At 36.4% G+C, this 11,314-nt stretch overlaps 1 protein-coding gene across 1 annotated transcript; it reads left to right on the forward strand.

The window, feature by feature from the left end:
• The first annotated feature begins 5,180 nt into the window (after window positions 1-5,180).
• LOC144666416 (uromodulin-like) lies at window positions 5,181-10,719 on the forward strand. The gene is made up of 3 exons (XM_078527847.1): window positions 5,181-5,500; window positions 8,923-9,040; window positions 9,829-10,719. The coding sequence occupies exons 1-3, from the start codon at window positions 5,192-5,194 to the stop codon at window positions 10,191-10,193; spliced, it is 792 nt and encodes a 263-aa protein (XP_078383973.1). The 5' UTR covers window positions 5,181-5,191; the 3' UTR covers window positions 10,194-10,719.
• Window positions 10,720-11,314: the final 595 nt, after the last annotated feature.

Below are 11,314 nucleotides of genomic sequence, written 5' to 3' on the forward strand. Positions count from 1 at the left end.
GGATTCAGTTTAAAGATAATAATAAAGATATTTTAACAGGGAGTCGATCCACGTCACAAAAAGTGGTTTTTCAGTGGGGCCCTGTAAGAAATAAATTAAAAATATGCTAAAAATGATTAAAAAGAGTTTCCAAACGTCTTTTAAAGTTGTTTTTATAACTGCAAATGCCCCATGCTCGTTTATGTTAATGTCTGTTTTGTATGGTTGCACATTTTTAAAGTTAAAATGAACCTTTTTACTGTATGAAAAGCTAAACTTTACATGCAGTAGAAAGGTTTATTGTAACTTTAAAAAATTGCAACCATACAAAACAATAGTTGTATGTATTCCTCAAAGAGATATATCCAGCTGTTTTTCGTTAGATCAATACTCTTTGCTTTAATTTATTTGGAATGCGTTTGTCAAAATTAAAACAATATATTCAGTTTATTCCTCAAAAAGATATATCCAGCTGTCTTTCGTTGGATCAACACTTTTTGCTTAATTTATTTACGTTTGTAAAAATTAAAACAAAAATTAGTATATTACAACATTTTTCATCTGTGCCAGTAGAAGTGCAAATAATCCGAGCACGCTTTCAAGAATGCGGCAAATACGTTCGAAAATGAAGCTAAATTTCATCTTGTAAGTTTCCAAGCGGATGAGAAGAAAGCCTTGAATAATACGACCTGCTGATGTCTGTTCAATTTCAAATCGCTTAAATGCATGACGTCACGAAAAAACTATAAATTTTTAATGTTAAGTTGCAGACAAAACTTTAATTTATTTATCTCACAAAACAGTTCATGAAGCACTTTGAAAAAGTGAGTAAGCGGAAGTAGAATGACGTTGATAGGGAAATTCCTGGTACTTGGGTCCTTCATACTGTACCTGATTACTACTCAGAGCCTTCACGTACAACATCAATTTGAGTCTCGTCCATTTCATTATTTAAATGTTTCCCGTTTAGAAACTACCCTTGTTAACGATTACCTAGACTGTAGCTTCGCTTGCCTTCAAAATGTCTTATGTGTTGCATTCAACGTGGCCGTATTCTCTGATGAAAAAGGGAAGCGCTGGTGCGAACTTCTTCCATCAACCAGCTACAACAACACGGCGAAACTGACTGGTCAAGTGAATTAAGGAAAGAGTCCCACTAATTTTTGGAGGGGATGGTCTAGTTTAAAATATATTGGAGCTAACGCTTAAAAACTTGCATAGGATGAAGTATTGTTATAAAATATTGCATTTTTTGGATTAATGAACTATGCATCTTGGTCACGTGACCTACCACGCCCAATTGTTGATATAAATTTGAATCCAAATTTACGAGAACTTGCAGATGTAATGTTTGACTAATTTTGATTTCTACGAATGACTGTAACCACCAAGTTTAGGGATCTAAACGGGGATTTACAAATTTATTTCTTTTGTCTCAATTACAACGTCTTTCCTTTGGAGAGGGACTGGGACTAGGTAAAATAGGAAATAACGAAGAAACAGTGAACATTTTTCAGAATCCCCGTTTAGAACGACGTATGGCAAGGTGAAGTAAAGGTTTTGAGAGAAAAACCGATAGATTTCTATTACGTTTACATCTCGTAAATTAACTGGTCACAATACTTAGACTTTAGGGCGTGGTCGGTCACGTGACCAATTATAGCTGAGCCAATCATCTAAAAGTTTGATTTTCTATCTAAACACACTATTAGAAGCCAAGTTTTTGAGAAAAAGACCACATATAGTAGAAATGACCAAAACATCGCATAAATACTAGAGTCATTCCTTAATTCATGTGAGTGCAGACCATCAGTCACGTCATTACAGTTTACAGGTTAGTGATACAGTAGAACCCCGGTAAATTGAACTCGGATAGCAGGAACTTTCCCCGCGAACTCGAACCAAGTCCGGTTTCCCTGGGATTTGCCCCTAATTTTCAGTCATTTTTACTCGGATAACTCGAACTCGGATAACTCAAATTTCCTGCTAACTCCAACTAAATTTCATTTCCCTTTATCAAAATCAACTCCGATAACTCGAATTCTGGTTTTGCAACTCGTTACGCACGGATGCCTTTTGAAATATCCCCATAGCTCTTCTTGTCGTGTAATCTGATTTAAACACTACAACTAACACTACAGCAATTGATTTTAATAAGTGCAACGAACATTTCACGTATTTCAGTAATTTCCCGATCTTATCATAAGAATGCATAATCGTGTTACAGCTTCTGCCGAGATAAGTTTAATTTGCACTGTAATGTGTACTGAAGTGTGGAAAAATCATGAAGTGTCAGTTCTTGCTCGCTTTAAAAAAAGAGAAAATCCGAAATAAAACTCTTGATTCTTCGTCAAGGAATATTTCCGAGAAAATATATCGGCCTAAAATTGCCGAATTAAATATTCAAAAATGACTCCAAGGGCATTAAAAATTTCTTATTTTTCGGTGACCTCCAACCCTCAAGTTTAAAGGAATTAGTATATGCCACACGAGTGAATAGTGCTTTTCGCGCGCGCTGATTGGTTAACTCGGAGGTGATTAGCAAAGTACTATTCACCTCCGAGTACTATTCGAGGCAGGAGGTGAAGAAGAAAATGAAGAAGAAAATAAATAAATAAATAAATAAATAAATAAATAAATAAATAAATAAATAAATAATTTTCAAAATGGTAATAGCTCATATACATTAAAGAAAAGAAAAGAAAAGAATAATAGTAGTAAGAAAGATGCATGATAGTATACAGCTATTTCGAGAAACGTTGTCGGAAAAAAGCACAAAACTGCACAAGCCAATCCCTAAAGGTAGTATGGGTAGACGTATTGAGCTACTGCACGTGTCGAATACTAATGAGATATAACAACAAAATAAGCGCAATTTTCAGGTTTTCTTTCTTTTCAGACATGTAGAAACAAGGTACGTTTAGACCCTCTGAAGTTCAGAAGAATTTTTCCTCACTCAAAGACATGCGACAGTAAAAGTAAAGCTACAGATATAGGCCTCCTGAGAAGAAAAACAAATTCTCCACGTGCAAAAATACAATACAATACAATACAATACAATGTTTAATGTGGTCATTACACTTAGCTATGGTTTCGATGCGTCCCGCAGATATGGTTAGCAACATCTGCGGGAACGCACCAGCTAGTTTACAGGTAAGCCACAATGAAAATAAAACAAAAATAAAATAAAGTGAATAAAATTCTTCAAAGCTTTAAAGCTTTAAATATGTGCGACGCATTTCCTGATTAAAAATTTCTAGCTTAAACATTTGTTAAAAAAAAGTGAGCAAAAAGTTATAAAATATATACAATTATTTAATTAAAAATTAAAAATGACGACTGATATCTACAGCATTTAACGCCTTTCTAAAGGTTTTATAGCATATTGAAGTTCTGGCAGTGTCTGAGAGGCTATTCCATAATTTGGGGGCGAAATATCGCCAAGATTTGAGTCCGTGCTTGGTAGTTTGCACTTTAGGTAGATTGAGAATATTTTGTCCTCTTAATTTGTAGGAAGAGTTTCTAGGTTGTATCAGCTCACGCAAGCAGGGAGGGCTAGGACCGTTTATTGTTTTGAAAATCGAGCTAGCAATTTTGTATACTCGTTGCTCGGCCAAGGTTGGCAGGCCAAGGGCTTGTAGAAGGTCCCTGTAAGGGGTGTTCTTGTCCTTGAAAACAAAACGAATGGCCCTTTCGTTAACCTTCTTTAGCTTAGTTGAAGAGGTTTTGCTGCAGAAGTGCCATGTCTCTGCGCAGTAATTAAAATGCGGAGCAATAAAAGACGTATAGATTGTCTTTCTTATTTCGTACGGTAGCATTTTCTTCATACGCTTTAATACTGCAACTTGTTGAGACACTTTCCTACAGACTTTAGTGACATGCCTGTCAAACTTGAGTTTGTCGTCCACAGTTACACCAAGTAGATCAAAATCCTCGGCAATTGGAATAACTGCATTTTCACAGCGAAATAATGGTTTGTTCTGCGTTTTACCCATCACAATCGCTTGGTACTTGGAATGGTTTCTTTTCATACCATTGTCGGTATACCACTTGTCAACGTGGTATAGATCAGTGTTGATTGTGTCTTGAACTTTGGCGGGATCTTTATCAGCGTAGAAAATTTGTGTGACATCTGCATAAGCAGATAGTTTACTTTGCTTTACAAACTTGTAAATTTCCTCTAGGCCAATATGCAAAATTCCAGTGAATACCCATACCACCTTTCGGTCTTGTCGCGTGCACTTTGATGTTTTTTTTTTTCCGACAACCTTTCTCGTAATAGCTGTATAACAATAGTAATAAATAGCAATAACAATGAGTATAAAACTAAATCCCTAAGCAACATCAACTTGTTGTAAGAGTGAAGGTTTCCTTTAAACTACTCTGTAATGTTTTGTTTTGGCAAAAAAGAAGTAACTGTGTTTCAACTGAGTGTGTCTAATAACAAATGTCAAGTGAATAAACAATTTGCATTCACGTGACAACTTGAGCTCGCTTTAATTGCCGACGAAGACTGTGCGATACAGTCAAAAGCTTCGCTTACAAATTTTTCAGACCTTGTGACGAGAGTTATTTTTCGTTTAAAAATCAGTTAATTACAACGTTCGAAGCATAGAATGAAATTGAGAGTTCTATCTCAGCAGAAGCGCAGAGAAATTAACAGGTTTCTAAGAATGTGGCAAATTAGTTCGAAAATGATATGAAACCAAATTTCCATATTGCAAGTTTCCGAAGTGCACTTTAAACCTACTTTGAGTGTGAAGGGGTAAAACGTACTTACTTGAACTTTACTTGGTGACCTTGGAAACTTTCGTAGTTCAAAGAAGCCGAAGTACGCCGCCAAGTATGGTCTATACCACACTTGAGAACGCACTTGACCAATAGGAAATGGAGGCCAAATGAAAGCTCTGTGCAGCGTTGTTACTATTCTGAAGATGATTGACAGCTTGTACCTCAAGTAATATACTTAGTCACTAAGTGTGAAGCCAGATTTTGAAAAATGCGACACTTGAGTCAAGTGCTTACTTGAAACTTAATTAGCTTCTAGTGTGAAGCCAAGTATTATGACCTGCTAAAAGTGTCCAATTTTAAATCGCTATAAAGCGCGACGTCACAAATATGCCATAAATTTTTAATGTTAAGTTGCAGGCATAAATGTATATATCTTAAATAACAGTTAACGAAGCACTTTAAAAGAGCAAACTGAAGTAGAATGGCATTGACAGTAGTAGTTGGCTTCGCTATAATATTCCTGAGTACTATTCAGAGCCTTCACGTACAACATCGATTCGAATCTCGTCCATTTCATTATTTAAATGTTTCCCCTTTGGAAACCTTAGTTGCTAACGATTACATAGACTGTAGCTTCGCCTGTCTTCAAAATGTCTTATGTGTTTCATTCAACGTGGCCGTTTTCTCCGACGAAAACGGGAAGCGCTGGTGCGAACTTCTTCCATCAACCAGCTACAACAACACGGCAAAACTGACTGCAGACCATCAGTCTCAACATTACAGCATACAGGTTGGTAACAATTATGCTCACAATCATCTACAAAGTTTAAATTTTAAAATATGGGGTAATGAATGGTCCATCAAAATTTTGCAGTGCTCGCAAAATTATGCTTCTGCTCGGAATGCTCGCAAAGTTTAAGTGGGTGCTCGTGCTTGCATGCTCGGTTTTTAGTGGAGGTAGCTTTTTGAATAGTGCTCGTTGCTCGCAAGGCTAACTTTTGTCAATGCTCGTGCTCGCAAAGAAAACACTTTGCTCGCATGCAAGCAAATGCTCGCAAAGGCCATTTGATACCCCTAAAATTCAGTTGAGAATTAAATTATGTTGAACGTGTTTTTGCTCGCTTCTAAAAAGGAGAAAATTCGAAACTAAAGTCTCGCATATCTGGGAGAAAAAATATTCGACCTAAAATGCCGAATTAACTATTAAAATTTGACTCGCAGGACATTAAACAGGTGGTAAATGTTTTATTTTTCCCTCATGTATCGAAGAATTATGGCGACCAGTAAAATGTGAAAATGTGTCAATGTCCAGGTTAAACCGAGAATATAGATAGCCTCGATTTGCCAAAATTTGTTCTAACATCCATATGATTACTTTGCTGTCGAAACAAGTAAATAAATAAAATAAATAATTAAAATCATGTGGTTTAAGACAGTTTCTCAGAGGTTCATTTTTGGCGTCTATCTACAGTACGTCTTTGAGGAGGGAATTGTTTAAATCACTGAGCACGAAAATTCTCAATAGGAACAAAAAAAGACGTTTTAACTTTTTCATTGCCAACGTAAATAACTTTATCTTCTTTTGTATTTCTGTCTGTTTTCTTTGTATTTCATAAATGCTTTGACTTTAAGTGTGGGAGAAGTCTTGGTTCAAAGAAATAATCATATTTTCTCCTCATTGTACATTGCCTTTGCTTATCTCCCCGTCGAGGCTTTTTTGAGAATAGAAAAATAGATGATGATGTTAATCATTCAAACAAATGAGAATGTTTTGAAATATGCTAAATGCAAATTAGATTGGCTTTAGTTACTTTTAGTGGTGCCGCGCTATAGGGAAAACAACTGTCTAAATGCAAGCGCAAAATGGCGTAAACAAAAGTAGTACTACGCGAGTGATACAGTTATTAGTTTTTAAAAATGCTGCCCTTACTTACCAATAAAAGCTAACCGCAAGCAAACCGGAGTGGAACTATCCGTAAGCGAACTGGAGTGGAAATAACCGCAAGCACACAAAATTGAAACATTTTTATCGTTTTTAGACAGTTTTTGGTCGCGCAATAAAATTCGTCATTTAGCGCGTGCATTTAGACAGTTGTTCCCTATAGAGCGCGGTACCTCTAAAAGCAACTAAAGCCATTAGATTTTTGCTGGAAAAGACATGTTTTAAAGACTTTTTTTAAAGACTAGCTTGTTGCTCTTGATTAGCTAGATCCCAATAAAGCCATTTAATATGGATTTGAAATTTTAAATCGTATCAACAGTTTAAAATAAAGTATTAACCATTGCCATAATAATTTTTCCATTTCTATGTGTCACAATACGTTTATGGGCTATACAACTGCCTCCTTCAACTAATAAAGAAAGAAGAACACGGTTGCAGCAACGGATTTGCCAGGCTGTTCTAGGCCGGAATATTTTATAAAGAAATCAATCCTCGGAAACTTCAAAAAGTGCGCAAAACTTGTGTCCAACAATAGGCTTTAATCCACAAAATGTAACCGAACGTAACCAAGGACGTGATACATATGTGTAAGCAGCCGGCTCCACCATATGCAAAGTAGTTGTGTTTAAGCTAGTTCACATACAAACAATCTAAGTTTTCATTTCTTGATCCTAAACTGCTACTGGGTAAAGGAGAGCTTATGTTACTTCTGGTCTGTATTATCAGTAGGAAGTCAGTTATTCTCAAAAATATTAACTCCTTACAACTTCACGCAACTGCTCCGGCCATATGGTTGTCATGGTAACGTGACAATAAGCTGGACAGGTGGATAACACGGTTAGCTAATCTCACGAAGTGCTTGCTGACAATTAACTATTCTATTTTATTGTGAAGGAGAATCTATAAGTTATGTTTTCACATATGTCCAGGCATCTTTGTTAACGTGCTGTTTTGTTTCGTTTGAGTTCTTTGAGAAACAATCGGGTTTTTTTCTAAATGTTAAATTGTGCTTTAAATTAATCCCTTCGAAAGATCGTAAAAAGTTTGTCATCCATTCTATAAATGTGAGTTGATTTTTAAAATACAATTCCTTGCAAAACACAAAAACACCATAACGTCCTTTAAAAGCTTTATACTAAAAAAACACTAGCGTTCACCGTAAGGAAAATAAAACGAAAGTTGGATTGACGAAAAACCCATTAATTTATAAGCGCTTACCAGTGTCTTGCATTCTGAAAAATCCGAGGTTTTCAGAGATTTCTAGTGTGCCTTCTTGTCGGTTAATTCCAGTATTCGCTTTATTGTCTGTAGTTTTCTTTTGCGGTAAATACTAGTAAACTAATTATTTTCCCGGCGCTAAAGGGACAATATCACGAGAATCACTTCGAAAAGTCAGAGTCAAAAGAAATATTTATATTAATGGAACTTTAAAATGATGGTCTTGCTTTGTTTAAAATGACTATAACAGTCCACTAAAGTATCAAAAGATGTATTATCATGAGGTATACAGGCATGAGGTTTCAAACAAACATTGAAAACGTCTGGCAGACGTTTTCAAACTCTACCCATGTGTCATGGACAAATCGTTAAAAACAAAATACATTTTGCTCTCCTTTGAAATATCTTCACCTTTGTGTTCTCTGTACATCTTTTGAATGAGTGAAGCTATTAAGGCATAACTTTAGCTCTGTTATGGAGAAAATGCTTCAAAATCACCATGATACTGCCCCTTGAACCGTTAGGTTAACGCACGGCAAACAGCAAGTTTTCTTATTGTTTTAATTGGTATTTTTCGACTCTAAAACAACGTATTTACCGGAGTTAGCGTTTGAAAATACGCATTTTCCGGGAAGGTGGATTCGTGTAAATACAGGAATTAAAGCGTCATGTTTTCTTGCGTTCACCGTTCGAATAACGCATAAAAAATGGAGTGTTTTCTTCTCGGTTAGCAACCATTTTACGCACGATAAACGAACTGTTCACAAGAGTTTTCCAGTCGAAAGCATTGCATTTTCCAGCATTTTCCCGCTATGGTGATATCGTGTAAATTCGTAGAAAAAAATAGAACAAGTAGACACAGACTTTTTTGCATTTAACGGATCAACAACAAAGGCTGCAAGAGCTTCTTTCAATTTTGAAATTATCCAAGGGCTAAATCAGAACTAACTTGAGATTGACCATAGTTGAACTGTAGTTACGGCGTAGTTGTGAAGATGTGACCACAGCCAATAATTAGCAAACTGAAACAGATGTCTGTTTTTTCATTCCAGAATCCATGTTCCAGCACGCCCTGTATGTATAATGGCACGTGCATTCCCACCTCCTTCAGAGACGGAACCTATCGATGTGCCTGTCTTCCGGGATATCTTGGTAGTCAATGTGAAATTGGTAATTAAATCCAGTCATTTTAGTTCAAATTTTAAATATAGTTTATTAGTTTAGGAAAATGACTACGCCCAGTGCAGTGCTACTTCGGCTACTGGGGTTTGGGGGGGGGGGGGGGGGGGCAGGTTTATATCACTTATACATCTTTTTCCTTCGAACACCTAACTTAAGTATAGTTTCAGAGATTTTGGTTCAAAAAGTACCCTTGAGTTAATTGTTGATAGGTGATTCTCAGGATCATTTTGGTTAAGGAATTTTAGCATCTCTCTGAAGTTTTTCCTCGTCCTAAAGTCTACACTTGATTATTGTTTTGACTCGCTAATTAGTGACTTACCACTTTAAAGGAACAGTATTACCAATAGTTAGTACAATTTAAAAATCCCATGCAGGTATCGTTGGTATGAATTGTTAATCCACTCATAGTGGCCTGGCCTTGCTAAAACGTACTTTACAAGTCCTGACAATTGTTAAAACGTGATACAGACTGGTAGGAAAGAAGTAGCCTAAAAATTTAAACCCTCGGGCAAACGTTTTAATAAATTTGACAGCCGAGAGTTTAATTTGAAAGAAAATGTCAAAAAAAATCTTTATTGCGGGTTATTTACATCTTGGAGAGTAATTTCATGCCTTTTCTTTGTTGTAAAAAGGTTACTTTGCTTTACAGTGAGTTCATCCTCGTTAATTCTGGAATATTTTACACGAAAACTAAGAAGATTTCTCATCAAACTACTCATTTAAAAAATATTGTTAATGTTGTTTTGTTTTACTCTTTTTTATTTTACTTCATGCAGTTGCCCCGGAATGTCATCAATACGCTGTTCTGAGTGAGCCTGGCCGTCACCGGTCTTATGGCAGAGGAGGAAACTCAGATGTTTCCCTTGTCCCAGGCTGGTACCGATTTCAGTCCAGTGCTTACACAAAAATGCTGGACACGTGCATTTCCCATCACAGATGTCTGACTGACATCACTGGCTGGCTGAACGGTGCACACCCGTCACTAAGAGATGGCATCGTTAACAGGGAAGCTTGTTTCAATGGATATTATAACTGTTGCTACAGAAGAGTTCAAATTCGTGTAAGAGAATGCGACGGGTTTTATGTGTACGAGCTTAAACCAGCACCTGGGGGAGGTATTCGTTACTGCACAACGGCATAAAAATGTAAAATGTACCAAGGGAGAGTCATGAACAGGTAGCGTGACCGAGTGTTAGGGCCTTTGACTTTGGATCCGGAGGTTGCAGGAGTAGATGCAAGTTTGACCCCTCGGCTACGTTTGTAAATAGCCAACTTGAAAGTGTGACCATCGTGATGTTTGATATAAAGTGTTCGTATGTGATGTATGAATGTTTGGTCGCCTTAGCAATTGTGCGTGGTCATTTGCCGAGAGTGAAAAATGTAAAACGAAATGACTACATGTAAGTGTCATTAAGTGACTATTTAGTTCTTAACAAAATTTTTACATTGTCCCATATTGTATCGGAGCATGCGCGGTGTTTAGTACGGTCGAAGCGTTTGTTCTATAGATACTCATTTCATTATTTATCATTAAGTATCGAGACAGGCTTTCACTTCTATACGAATATAACAAAAGTAATTTATGGCAATTAACTAAAAGAATTGAAGCCACTTAATGGCTTCATTAATAACATAGTAGAGATCATACGTTTGATGAATTTTTTTGCAATGTTTGTACAATAAAAAATGCACGCATACTTTAAATTCAGTGTCAAAAATATAACATTGATCCGATTAAAGTCTCATAGACTTATAACATGCATGTAACTTAAAACTCGTTTGAAAGTCTGCATATCGTTAGAGAACTAAGGAAACGAGAACATTTTTTGCAGTCTGTTGCTGTTTATCTTTATTTGTTGTTTGAATGTCGATTTTAAGAAAAGTTTCAGCGGTACTTTACACAAAAATGCGGATACACGCATATTGTGATTCATAAACCATTTTGATCTACATGTATTACCATATACATTTGCCTGTGTTGCAGGTGCCGTAGTTTCGAACGCGCGTATGGGAAACGCGAAAGGCGCGAGGGGGCCACGCGAGGAAAAAAATACCTTCTCGCGATCGCGCACTCTTTTAAACGCGCTAAAAAAAGTAAACAGACGCCTGCTACATATACATTTGTATTTATAACCCGACAATACATTGAGACTCACAATACCGGCTTCTCTCACGGAAAACTGATTGCTTCTTCATTGTTTGAATACATTACATGATATTGATATTGTCGAGATTGTTGTTGATTTGACCGCGGTCAAACGA

This window comes from Oculina patagonica, chromosome 9, assembly GCF_052425735.1.
Source record: "Oculina patagonica isolate OP01 chromosome 9, crgOcupat, whole genome shotgun sequence".
Lineage (NCBI taxonomy): Eukaryota > Metazoa > Cnidaria > Anthozoa > Scleractinia > Oculinidae > Oculina > Oculina patagonica.